The 13,624-nt window shown below is 33.0% G+C and overlaps 2 protein-coding genes across 4 annotated transcripts; both read right to left on the bottom strand.

Moving 5' to 3' along the window:
* Positions 1-3,243: 3,243 nt before the first annotated feature.
* LOC107903496 (formin-like protein 5) lies at positions 3,244-9,297 on the bottom strand. 3 transcript variants are annotated; one of them, XR_001685812.2, is made up of 8 exons: positions 9,218-9,297; positions 8,536-8,881; positions 6,894-7,650; positions 6,153-6,789; positions 5,865-6,064; positions 5,280-5,515; positions 4,316-5,163; positions 3,244-4,185 (listed from the first exon to the last, which is right to left on the bottom strand). XR_001685812.2 is itself a non-coding variant. In XM_016829563.2 (7 exons), the coding sequence occupies exons 2-7, from the start codon at positions 8,704-8,706 to the stop codon at positions 4,381-4,383; spliced, it is 2,784 nt and encodes a 927-aa protein (XP_016685052.1). In that variant the 5' UTR covers positions 8,707-8,881; positions 9,218-9,297; the 3' UTR covers positions 4,187-4,380. The 3 variants fall into 3 exon arrangements, 2 of the variants coding, with proteins under 2 accessions (XP_016685052.1, XP_040948353.1); XM_016829563.2 differs by lacking the exon at positions 3,244-4,185 and having other exon boundaries at positions 4,187-5,163; XM_041092419.1 differs by lacking the exons at positions 3,244-4,185; positions 9,218-9,297 and having other exon boundaries at positions 4,187-5,163; positions 8,536-9,155.
* Positions 9,298-10,422: 1,125 nt separating this feature from the next.
* On the bottom strand, positions 10,423-11,583 carry LOC107903497 (histone H2A.6). The gene is made up of 2 exons (XM_016829564.2): positions 11,291-11,583; positions 10,423-10,894 (listed from the first exon to the last, which is right to left on the bottom strand). Exons 1-2 carry the CDS (start codon positions 11,477-11,479, stop codon positions 10,679-10,681), a joined length of 405 nt encoding a protein of 134 aa, XP_016685053.1. The 5' UTR covers positions 11,480-11,583; the 3' UTR covers positions 10,423-10,678.
* Between the last annotated feature and the right edge of the window lie 2,041 nt (positions 11,584-13,624).

Raw genomic sequence — 13,624 nt, 5'->3', positions numbered from 1 at the left:
CTTCAATATTTTCCATCACTTTCTCTTATTTACCTTTACTAACATAACAAGAATATAGAACCTTAGATAATGAAACTCTACATTAACATTAATTTCCTACTTTTTCAATAATATCAAACTCAAAAGTATATTGGAATCTTGATGTTCTTACCTTGTGCTATTGATTTCAATCTTTAACTTGATTTTCTTTCTCCTCCAACTTCTGTTTATTGAATCTAACTCGATATTCTAGCTCCCCATAGTCTCCTTAACATTTTTCTCTCTTGGTAGCTATGGAAATTCTTTTGATTTCTAGGTGAAAATGGTAAATTTTTGGTGGAAGGACCAAATTGTAAAGAAAGCAAAGCTTTCTTTCTTCTCTTCTCTTCTAACGTGAAATGCATGGGAAAGGAAGGTGATTCTTCATCTTTTCTTCCATATATATATACTAAATAAAATAATAATAAAGTGATAAAATGTCATTTAAAAATCAAATTAAAATATTAATAAACTAAATTTATTTAATCTAAAATATCTCCAACATCATCATTATTTTCTAGATTTCTCTTTCTTCTAATTGACCATTTTGCCCTTTAGATCTTTTAAAATTTCATCCTTGATTTATCACTTAATTTGCTAAAATTACAATTTAGTCCCTCATAATTCTTCATCTATTCAATTTGGTCCCAATTCATCCATTTTCCTTAGTTTCTAGATTATTCCACCCTTAAAATATTTACACTATTGGTCCTTCAACTTTTTGATATTTATACTTTAATCGCTCAAATTTTGAGTATTTACTCTTGGATAACAAAACTTTTCTCACTTTTGCAATTTAATCATTTCTTTAATTAATATGTCATAATATACTTCCCAATGTTGTCATAACTCAAAATTCTCCTTTTTGTCACTTTATTTCCTTACTATATCAAAGATAATATCTTACTGTAAAAATTTTCGGGGTATTACATATCAATTTAGACTTTTTAAATAAATTGAGTGCTCAAACGTCAAAATTTTCGAACGAAATTTTCCCAAAATCATTCCGTGAAATTGTAGACCATAAAAATTAAAATTTTCCTCGTTAGATTTGTGGTCCCGAAACTACTATTCCAACTAGACCAAAAAATCGGGCTGTTACATGTTGTTTTCTCCATCAACACTTCTTGTAGGATATTATTTGTGAGGCACAATTAAATTGCAGATAGAGTTTTTTCATTAAGCTCCTCCTATTCTGTTTGATTCCCATCCGCGGGTTTTTGCCCTGTAATGACCTTATTTAGGCTATTCTGAACTAGAATTGCTATCATCTAAACTTGCGACAAACTAAAATTTAGCATCCCTTGATTAGGGGAGAAGTAGGTAAATGGTTACTTGATTTCCTCCCCTTTTTGTGTCATCCGTTGGTGTGTGGAATGGTGGTTGTGATTTGCTAAATTTAGCAAATGAGTTGGCTTATTTTCCTCCATGTATGATCGGCCAATGAGTGATCAAAAGATAGTAGTTTTTTTACTTCTATTTTTAGTAGTAGGTGAACGGTTGAAGCTTAATTCAAGGGGAATATCATGTTAATTTTTATTTGATGAATATTAGGGTCAAATCTGTTATATTTAAGAGTTGAATAGTCGATTAGGGATTACTAATTTTAACAGTGGGTGCATTTCATGGTCAGTGGGTAAGTGAAATGGTTTTGGGCCCCCAATTTATTGTCTAGGCCTCCTTAAAATTAAATTTGGATCAACATCGTTTTGAAGCCCATGTGACTACATTGGGGATCTTTCAACACGTACTTTTCTAAGACTCAAATATAACCAAAATTCTGTTATTCTTTCCCTTAGCCCAATTATTACCAAAAAATAGCAAAATAACATGTATTTAATATAAAATTCACAAACTTAACATATTCTCATGGAAATAATAAAATATCATGAAATTAAGTGAAAAACTACAAAAATTATTTTTTATTTATTCGGAATTAGTATAAAATGTACATAAAAAAGTGTTGAAATATCTATATATAAAAGAGGGTTGATGTTGATAATCAAAACAAACCTAGACAGATAAACATCCAAGTTCATTTGTATATGAACAAATATTTGTTCATGACTATAATGTGATTCAAAGTATAATAAAGGAAATTACTAAAATAGCAAAACTGTCCAGATTCTTTCTGAACATAGTTTAGTATATCTATAAAAATTATTTAAAAATTAGGTATTCATCTAAATGTACTAGAACAAAACGCATCGTTTAAAGTTATCTTCATATTGATTTTTCTTATCAATTATTGGTACGGGAAGTGAAAAGTTTGTTTATCATAACCTTCCATTTTTTAAAGTAATTTTTATTATATTTTAAGATTTTTTTAATTTTTATAATTTTTATAATTCTAATAATTTTTACAATTTTTTAAGTTATAATATTTTAAATTACGCCCAAAGTTGTCGAAATGCAAATGAATTTAGACATCAATTTATTTCGATTCGTTCTAGTTGTCAACAGCGATATAATTAATCAATGACCACATCATCGATAACATTGTAAAAAGTCAAACATTGATGCATTTTCATTGGTTGAGTGTGTCATGGCCTATTTTTTAAACATGATTAACTTTTTAGACCCAAAATTATAATGGAGGAATATTTTAGGTATCAAAATAGGACAAAAAAAGGGTTAAGTATCAAAGGAAAAAAGCAGGTATAATTCAAGGACTAAACCGTGTCATAAGCCTAATATTTATTAGGTTCAAATATGTTGTTAGTCCTTGTACTTTTTAAAATTTTAAATTAAGATATGTACTCTGAAATTAAAAATTCAATCCTCCTACTTTTTCAATTTAGAAATCTTAGTCTATCATTATCACAAAATTACGTTAGAATTTGTGAACTTAATATGTTTATTCTCTGTCAATCATATACCACGTAAAATTTGAACAACCTAATTAATATGCCAAGTTGACAAATTTTGACAAAAAAAAACTAACAATGTTAATGATTAGACTGATATTTTTAACTTATAAAAATATGACTTAATTTTTAATTTTTTAAATACAGATACTAAATCTCAAATTTGATCAAAATAGAGACTAACAACATACTTTAACCTATTCGTTACCCTTTAAAAAAATTTACTCATTAATCAGTGTCACCAGAAAACTTGATTATAGTATAGATATGTACACGCAAGCTCCTCTCAACTCAACCACCATGTTCATCGGATCCAACGGTCCAGTGTTTCTTTACAAAAATGCGTAAAGTGCAAGAAATACAAAGTTTCGAGTTTCAATTAAACTTGTCCATGGATCGGAACAAGTATCATCGAGTTTCCGTATTGTATGAAAAGCTCAAAGAACATTGTTATGTCATCACACAAATTCTCGAAGTTTACAGTGAAGAAAGAGTAATCATAATCAGACATGGTGGGAAAAAAGAAGAAAAAGGTTCATACTTGGTGTGCAAGCAAAGAGTACTATAAAGGTTCCAAAAGGTAATATTGAATCCAATATGGGTTCGTATGCTAAAGGTCGATTGGATATATGAGTACTATACCAGTTCTAATCCGACTTTTGTGGGATAAAACTAAGACTCCATAAACTAGAATACTACTTTGCAGATTGGTGCAGCCCGACACTATAGGTCCTGAAAAAACATATAATCCGAAGCTGAAAATGACACAAAAGTAGAAATAATTTGAACAAATAAATTGAAATGACTAGAAATCACCTAAAGCCAAGATGATCTCACTAGCGAAGCCAAATAACCCGAACCCAAAATGATCCAAACTTGAAAAAATCCTAACCCAAAACAACAGAAACAAGAAATGACCGACCGGAGACCGGGATCATAGATAACAAAAACTCTTCCATCTACAATCTATAGACGGTAAAGGAGTTTCTGATGTCAACACTTTCAGATCAAAATTATGAAAAAAGAATTTATTAACAAAGAATCACAATTTTAAGAATAAAAATGGAGGCATCATTATATCTAAGTCTAACTATAATTGTATATTGCATTGACAAGGGAAAATCAACAAGAACCACGAAAACGATACCAAAGGAAGTTCAACCACACGTAGGCAATGTCAGCTCTGTAGAAATATAGCATTGAAGAGCAATGCCATTCGTTTATCCTCTTTCCATTGGTACTTTAGATGTATTCAGTTCATTGAAAAACCGCAAGAACAATGCTTTGGTGCCCTTTCCATCTTGATCAATTTGCCAACATAACATTAAAACAGAACTTAGAGATCTCACAAGCAAATATGACTTATGGAACACGTATTTGTGTTGGTTTTAAGTTTCGCTATATAATGTAGCAAGGTAAAAACAGCATACCTTCTTCAAACGAACACTATTAATTATCGTCATCTGACGAAGAACTATAATCTTCCACCCTCCGCTCAGCAATCGGGAGAAGGTGATCCAGTACTGGAGCCGGAGGAAGATGATGCATGAGACCCCTCCTTTTTATGTGATATTTTCGGCTTGTCTCTAACCTCTTTACACACTTTATCCAAAATTACCAAGAAATCCCGTACGACAACAAACAAGCGTATACCCTCGTCTTTTTTAACGTTTCCATGGAAATAATTGCCGGTGTTCTTTACCAACTCCATGATTCTTTTCTCTTCCTCGATCAATGACTTGACTTCAACCTCAGCCTTCTCAACCAAACTCTTTAATGCTTTTTGGAAACCACTATCCTCCTCCAAACCCTTCATCTCCGAGTTCAAGAAACCACGTGCTTTTAGGAGTGAATGGCCGAGTTTGATAACAGTTCCTGTTAAGTTTTCGGCATCAATGGCTGCAGCTTTCTTGACATTTTCAAGTTCACTACTCAGATGTGAAACCGCCTTAAACCCAAGGTCGTGGTAGTGGTCTTCTGGATCATGGGAAACATCCTCGAGAATATCGTTGGATTTTAAGCTGTTAAAACTTTCACTTTCTCTTTCAGCACGGGCAGCTTTCAAACCTTCAGTACGTATTATTTCTCGGACAACAAAATGCAATAGTGTGGTCTTTCCATCTACTCCTTTAACATCCGATAACTTCAAAAGCGTATCGAGCTTGAAAGCTTCTGCACCACCATGGAATGTCCCATCGTTCATGCGATTTCCGGTTTTGAGAACAGCTTCTAAAAGCTTGAGGAATAGGCGACTACCTCTTAAATCCTTGCAAGCAACCTGCCAAAAGACATCCTCGATTCACATTTTGTTAACTTTTTAAAATATATTTCCGATGCATGACATTCGTTGTATAAAATCATGCAAGTCATGAAATTTAAAATCTAATGACCAACCTCTAATGTCTCGAAGGACTCTTTAGTGGCAGAAACATCCTCTTTAAGAGAACACATAAAAATCAGAACTTCTATTCGTTTAAAAGCAAAAGGGATGTCAAGCAATTGTTTTAGGAATTGCTCGGACAGACCGAGTTGGGAAAATTCACCACTGAATGTTTTAAGTTTGTGTTCTTCATCGGATGTTGGTGCCATCTTCAATAATGTCTGAAGGAATTCAACTGGGAGGTCATTTCCTGGTATCAAATGAACATATTAGAATATCATGATTGGAAACTTAACACATTAGTACTATCTCTTTTTCTGTTACTAAAAAAGAAACACGGTCCTAAGAGTATGGTTAGCTGCAAAAAAATATTCCCGTTTGATATTTTCAAACATTAGCATAATCTTAGTTACACTAGATATATAAAATATGGTAATCACATTCTTTATCAGTTTAGAGGGTAGGTAACTCTATAGAAGATTTCCAGATTCCATGGACACTGGATATTAGTGCTACTTTCAAGGATCAAAAACCGGTAAAAATGCTTACAAATTTGCTCGGAAGCTCATTTTTGAAAGGATGTATAAAGGAGAAATCACCTTCACGAAGTGCATCACATACTTCTTTAGTGGTTACATTCAATGCCCGCAAAAGGATTGCTAAATTTTGTGCTTTCTTGGGTTCAATGAGTTGAACATACTGAGGTCCCTGATCCTGTGCAGATGGCTCTTTCTTATCAGTTTTCTTGTTTTTTTGAACTGACGCCCCGAACAGAGTTTCAATCAGCTCCTCACTGAACCTGCAAAAGCAGTATTGAGTCTATTCCATACTGATGTATCGGCATTAAAAGTCAAAAGCAAAAAACAAGTAGGGAATTTGATACATACTGGAATGATCCAGCTTTGATCTGATCCCAGACCATTGCACTGTTTGGCTTGGCTGCAACTTTATCCCAGAAAAAGGGCTTTAGTTTGGCTTTAGAAGTATTGGCATCATTTCCTGCTGCACTCGATCCATCACCAGATTTAGCATTTGAATGTTGTGGTCCACCTGGCGGTTTAGGCACCTTGGGACCTGGGGGCACTGGTGGAGGTGGCTTATGAGGAGAAGTGGGAGGTTTAGATGGTGACAGAGGTCCAGGAGGTCGGGGTACATTGGCAGAACCAGTTGGTGCAGGTGGAGAATTGGCTCCAACCTGGTTAGGAGGTTCAGAAGGGACAGCATCCACTCCACCAGAAAGACCATTCACCAGAGGTACGGCAGCTGTGGAAGTTCCTGCCTTTCCTGCAGGCTGAGGTACCACCGAATTAGTATCACCTGATGTAGCAGAAGATTCAGCTGAGGCTTTGGAGGCACCCGAACTGGCACCAGCAGCGGCAGCGGCAGCGGCAGTGGCAGTGGCAGTGGCAGAAGCACCAGCAACATCAACAGTTCCAAGTGATGACTTTCCGTCCGACGAAATTTCTAGAGCAATACTGTCATCAGTTGAATCCTTATGCTCGTTTGATGCGTTACCTATCTCTCCTGCATTAGATATAAAAGCATATGCATGAGAAGAACCCAGAAAAAAATGATAAAAAATTTACCAAAAGTTTCAATATAACAGGAGTGTGAAGGAAAGTATATACCGCCGGAGATGGGCTTCTTATTAATTTGCTTACGGGAGCATAAAGAGAGGAACAACAATGCAGCCATGGCTGTTACTAATGCAGTCACAATACAAGCAATAATAAGTGTTCTCAAGCTAGTTCCTTTTTCTTCCAAATGACCTTCATCGTGATGTGAATTGTTCTGAGGACTAAGTACTGGAGGTGGATGTTGGTTAGAACGTGTAGGAACTGGTGGAGGGAGTGAAAATGGTGGACGTTTTGATGGAGTTGGCCTAACATCAGGAGCTTTGGAATCAGCAGCTTCAGATTCAGGAACTTTGGAATCAGAAGGGGCTGGGGCCAGATTTGGGGATGACGATGGGGATGATGATGGTGATGATGATGGAGATGGAGATGGGGATGATGATGGGGATGGTGATGGTGATGGGCCTAAGTCCGAGTCAGGGGCTTCTTCAGTGTTCTTAGAGCCTAAAATCCTTCTAGGAACATCATGCCTGCGAAATAATAACTTGACATATCTGGTGTACGAAGGCTTACTATCTTCCTCAGATACTTGGAATATAAGATGATTATTTCTTATGCAATTAGAAAGAACATGCTTTAACTCGGGATGGCGAATATTAACCAAGTTCCGAATGTTTTCTTTTGCCGATGAGTAACCCGCCGTATGGATAACATTGGAGAGTATTTCCTCTAGACGGCGTAATTTGGGATCTACAAAAGCATACAGTAAATCATTCAAATCTTGTCTGCAATTTATCCATAACAATCCCACCTGCAAGCAAACAATTTATACAATGTTTTAGCAACCGGCAACAAAACTCACTTCCCACTTCCTAACATACATTTCCTTTAATCTATGTTGTCAATATCCAATGCCACTATCATCCGTAAATATGATATTTATTCAACCATGAACTTTTTATTGATCTTTCTTGTATACACTCAATAAGTTTTAAAAACATTATGAAACAACATGGTTGAAGACAAGTAGGAGTGCAACTCGAATACCAAATACCTCTTTCGGTTTTCAAAAGTTTAGCTTTCGGCTTAGTGAAAGAACATCATTTCCAACATACATATATCAATGCATTAGTACACACTACACTCTAATGTCAGTTTTCCGTTGCCCTACTTCCAACCAACTCATAAACATGCCAAATAGATCAACAATACACTACTTATTATAAAGATCATTAATTTCAACATATACTGTATGTACTCGAAAACTCGAATACGTAATGCCTCTCGGTTTTTTCAAAATTTTAGCTATTGGGATAGTAAAAAGAACTCTATTTCCAGCCTATCTTTCAATTCAATGCATTCGAACAATACACTGACATTTTTCAATCTTGAATGCTTGCAAACAACTTAAAAAACATACCAAATATATAAACAATACTGAAATTTCGAAATCTACTTTTAAAACCTCTAATTAATCACTAAAGATCATTACATATTATACAAAGAAAACCAGCATAATTCCAAAGGTTTCATTAAACATGTTAAACCATTGCTACCCTCCCAACAATAAAAGGCTAAAGCAATAAACAAATCATAATTCAAGGCAATGGACATTAATTTAAACAAAAAACAAATCACATAAAGCAAATGAATTGAAGTTAAAGAGCTAATGAAAGTAGAGAAATTTCCTTTTTACCCGATTTTCATTGATCTCCCCAGTTGATGGATCAACTAATACATTAAGAAATGCTTCTTCTGCAGCACTTCTATAATCCAAAATGATTGCCAATGAAATACAAAGCAAAGTTACCAAAAATATCAAACAAGGAATTCTTTTGCCACCCATATTTCCTTGTATCATAGGCATTATCACAAGCAGATAAAGGACCCCTTTTCATTTCATCAATATCCAAAGCCACTCAATGCCAAAAAATTATAAGAATTCAACCCGACCTGACCCAAAACCCTTCCAAATGCTGTCATTAAAAGTTCAAACCTTAGAACATGTGGCACCAACTCCCTCAAAAAGAAACCATTGAAACCTGCTAGGAAAATAAGCAGATTTTTCCTCAGAAACTTTATGAAAGATTGAAACTTTGAATCAAAACTCAAGAAAACAAACAAAACCCAGAATTTATCTTTCTTTACAAAGCCAAAATATTGGGATCAAAACAAAAAATTTGCCAGAAAGGATATGATCAATAGAGCTTAAAATAGAAGCTAAAAAAATATAAATAAATTTCAAAATCCCTTCTTGGCAACTTTGACCATATCCAATCAATGGCGATTGTTCAAAAATATGTTGTATAAGCTTACAATGCATGTAAAAAGAAGTTGACAAGGGAGAACTTTTGCTTTTATTGAAAAAGGGTTCTTACATTGAGCTGACAAAATGCTTCAAGGTTTTTTTTTTTTCTTGGTGGGATTCTGAATTTTTTTTAATTGTATTCTGATAACAAACATGTAGTTGAATTATTATTTATAGTAATATGTTTATATTAAATATAGTAATCACAATTGTTAATTTGATGATTTTGCAACATACCACCAACATCCTTTTATGTTCATTGGGGGGGGGGGTTTGAAATGAATTTTTACCAAAAGAAAAGCTGTTTATTGGAGTGAATTTTGGAATAATTAGTGGAGTAATTAAATAATTAATGATAATAATTATTTGTAGTTGTTTTCACTGGATAAGTTTAGGTATCATTTTTGTTTTGAAAATATGGATATTAAATTTTTGAATTTTGAAACAAACGAGATATGTTCTTTGTTGTAACCAAATATGAGAAATCTCACATTATAATCAATAAAAAAATCTCACTTTATTATCCATTCGGGATACACATTTCTTTTAACTATCAATTGCATAATATTCATTTAATCAATAAGATACAAATTCACTGGAAAAACATACACAATTATTTATTTAGGGTGGAAAATCAACATGTTACAATATTGGCACACATGAATGGCATCCTTTTATTACAAAGATGGCAATGGAATAGAATGAAATAGCCACTTCATTTAAAATATTCCATTGCCATCTTTGAAACATATAAACTAGTAAAAGATACTATATTAAAAATTAAATTACATTTAAATATCCATATATACCATCAACCAAAAAAATTTGATAACTTAACTTTAATATAAAAGCTCCAAAATACTTTTTAAGAAATTCTTACAATCCAATCTTCATAAAAAAATGGTTACAATTTCCAAAAGTACAAATATAAAAATAAAACTTTTTGTATAAGAAAAGTTCAATTTAGAATCATAATCTCAACAAATTTGGGGATACAAAAAATGCCTAGAAACATTTAACCCAACAAAAATGTATTTGGTATCACTAGATTTCCAAACTTTGAGCATTTAACCTAACAAAAATGTATACAAAACTTCACCGCCTTCTACAAAAATATCCCACAAACTTCAATAAATGCAAACATTAATCAAAATAAACAAGAAACCCAACCCTCAACATCCCCCCAAAGGAAGACAACACATCAATTGAATCACATTTCAAATAACAAATAAACAAATAGTTCACTAAAAATAGTCTCAAGCAAACAACACAAAATTGAAACTCTAGTGTTGCATTCATTGTAGAAGATAATGCTTGGTGATTCATTCTATTCACATTCAACCAAAAACCCCTAAAGCTACCTACTAACTAAGCACTATCAATAAACTACAAACTTAACAAATAAAGAACTAAGTGAAACAACATTCAAAGCTAATACCCATGATGGTTTCAATCTAAGAATCACGTAAACAGAGGGAGATAAATTAGGGGATTCCCTTAGGGTTTTATGAGTCTAAACTGTTGACATAATCTAATCTTCATCACCTCCAGATGCCTTTGAGGAAGTTCCAGCTTTCTTAGGAAGGAGGAGATTGTGGATGTTGGGCATCACACCACCGTTGGCAATCGTGACATCTCCAAGTAATTTGCTTAGCTCTTCATCGTTCCTTACGGCTAGCTGAATATGGCGTGGCACAATTCGGGTTTTCTTGTTGTCTCTCGCTGCATTTCCGGCAAGCTCAAGAACCTGAAACAAACATATAATATTCAATAAATATATATAATATAGATACAAAGATACCATCATTGCTTCTGATTTGAGTTATTAAGGTATGAATTTTCACCAAAAACATGAACATTGGAAAGTAGTAGCAATTTTGGGGGAAATTAAACCCTAGTTTTCCAGCCCGACGGAAATAGAAAGATACAAAACTTTTTTTAAAAAAAATTAGAAATTATTGAAGGCTTCTCACGTTTTAAAACTAAATCGAAAAATCCCTTTTTTCTAACAATTAAGAGAACAATGAAATTCGGAACCCTAAATTAGGTTACCGAATCGAATAAACACCTCATTTAACAAAATTTATCGATTATACCTAAGAATTTAAAACAAACGAATTACAAAAGAAAATTATCGCAATACCTCAGCGGCAAGATATTCAAGAACAGCGGCAAGGTAAACCGGAGCTCCGGCGCCGACTCGTTCAGCATATTTCCCAGCCTTAAGGAACCGAGCTATACGACCCACCGGAAATTGAAGCCCAGCTTTGCTACTCCTCGATGTCGCCTTCTTCGAGGCTCCGGATCCGAGAGTTTTGCCCCGACCCGCCATTTTAGATCAGCAACGAAATTATATGAAACAAGAAATAAAAAAGAGTTGGGGCTTGCGGGAGAGTGGGTAGAAAGTAAAAGATATACAAGTGATGCAGTAGCCGATTGTTTCGGGTATATATATAGTGGAGAGCGTAAAGCGTTTAGCCAATAGGAAGAGAGGACACGGATCGAAAAGGATAACCGTTCGATGGTGATGAAATGAACGGCTAGATTCGAACTTTGCACCGCTTCGGTTTTTATATTTCAGTTAAAACTTTTGGAGGGAAATTCCCTTTTTCTTTTGGATAAATTCTGGTTTTGATCCTTCCACTATATTCAAATTTGGTATTTAGTCTAACTTTAATTTGACATAATTTCACCTTCTACTTTTATAATTTATCCAAATTTGGGATTTAATCTGGTTTTTGAAATTTAAAAAAAAAACTCATTTGGTAACCATGTAACTAAAATTTTAACTTTTGTAATAAACTTAAATTTAACAAAATAAATTTAACGATATTAACAAATTGAACCTTAAATTTTAAAATCTAAAAATAAAAAAAATAAATTCTTAACAATAAATATAAAATAATTAAATTTCAAGTTTTGGTTTGACCCCTCTAGAGCCATCTCCAAAGCTTATGAGAAAACAAATTAGACAATTCTTTCACAAAGCTCAGACTTGGTGATGCGGTCGTTGAAAGTGTCGAAACTATTTTTTTGAAAAAAACAAAAATTTTAGGTTGTCGACTTTAAAAAATGAAAATTGGGAGTCACCACCAATCTTTTATTAAGGTGTGATTGGGTCACCTAAAAATGACTTTGGTCTACAAATTTTAGAAAAATGGGTCCGGGAGTCGGTTACGTATGAGGAAGGATTAGCACCCTCATTACGCCCAAAAATTGGTACCTAGTTAATTAATTAATGTTTTAATGTCGAAAATTTAAAAATCGTAATCCTTAGCAAAAACTTAAAACGTTACGTATTAAGACCCTTATCATTTCAGAGAAATAAAATACCACACCCAATACGTTAGGGCACGACATTCTAATTTTTCCCAAAAATGAATTAGGGCAAAATACTAGTGTAATAAAAAATGTAAAAGAATATCCATTTATTCAAGATTTAAGAAATCGCGGCCCAATACGTTAGGGCACAATTCCTCTAAAATCCCAAACTCGGAATATTTCCTTTATTATTTAAAAAAAATATTCATTTCGAGAAATCAATGCGTCACATCCAATATGTTAGGACACAACGTGTTGAATTCTCAATAATGAGTTCTTATTTTTTTTATTAAAGAGAAATCCTCGATTGTTAGATTTTCAAAAAAATCGAAACCCAATACGTTAGGGCTCAATCTCCTTGGGAAATCCTAAATACGAGTATTACCTCTATTTTGAAGCGTTTTATTTTAAAATTAAATAAGAGATAGGGTAATGTTATGTTGAATATGTGAATGAATGCCCCTTAAACAAATATCAATAATAAATACAACAATTTCATAAAAATAATATGAATAAACAAATAAATAAACAAAATAATGACGTGCAAAATATCAAATAAATAGGCAAGATAATAATAAAAATATGCAAACATAAATTAATAAGCGAATAAAAAAATATACCTGTACACATAAAAAAAATACATAAGTTTTAAACAATTAATATAATATTAAAATTAATTAAATAAATTAAACATGTGTATATAAAATATAAGTATGCGAAAATTTCAGTATAAAAAAACATAAATACATGCTTAAATATACATATAAAAAAAATAATAATTGCATATGAGAATTATAAAATAAAAATTAAGAGAATGCAATTGCATTATCAAAAATATTGATTTTTAAAGAAAATATGAAAATGGACTAAATTGGATCGCCAGTAAAGATCCGGGGTAAATTCGCAAATAAATAAAGTCTGGAGGACTTAATTGAACGCTCGAATTACATAGAGGGGCTGGGAGGGCAATTTTCCCTTCTCCTCTAAATGACGCCGTTCAAATTAGACCAAATTGAAATAAAAATAAATAAAAGGGTAAATTAAAAAAAATAAAAGAAACTTAATTACAAAAACATTAAAAGGCGGAGGGGCTAAATAAAATAAATAAAATTCGCAGTGGTATCACCTTCTCCCTTTTTTTAAAATCGTAAATAAG

Source organism: Gossypium hirsutum, chromosome D05 (genome assembly GCF_007990345.1).
Source record: "Gossypium hirsutum isolate 1008001.06 chromosome D05, Gossypium_hirsutum_v2.1, whole genome shotgun sequence".
Classification (NCBI taxonomy): domain Eukaryota; kingdom Viridiplantae; phylum Streptophyta; class Magnoliopsida; order Malvales; family Malvaceae; genus Gossypium; species Gossypium hirsutum.
Note: the sequence above shows the minus strand (reverse complement) of the source record. Positions and strands in the feature narration are given on the sequence as shown.

Bases quoted from the DNA above. Each gene is read 5' to 3' on its own strand.
- LOC107903496 (XM_016829563.2), bottom strand. From the start codon at position 8,706: ATGCCTATGATACAAGGAAATATGGGTGGCAAAAGAATTCCTTGTTTG. The intron at 6,790-6,893 runs GTATATACTTTC...TATCTAATGCAG, and splicing joins TAAGAAGCCCATCTCCGGCG to GAGAGATAGGTAACGCATCA. The intron at 5,164-5,279 runs GTTGGTCATTAG...GTCTTTTGGCAG, and splicing joins AGTCCTTCGAGACATTAGAG to GTTGCTTGCAAGGATTTAAG.
- LOC107903497 (XM_016829564.2), bottom strand. From the start codon at position 11,479: ATGGCGGGTCGGGGCAAAACTCTCGGATCCGGAGCCTCGAAGAAGGCG. The intron at 10,895-11,290 runs GTATTGCGATAA...TGTTTGTTTCAG, and splicing joins TTGAATATCTTGCCGCTGAG to GTTCTTGAGCTTGCCGGAAA.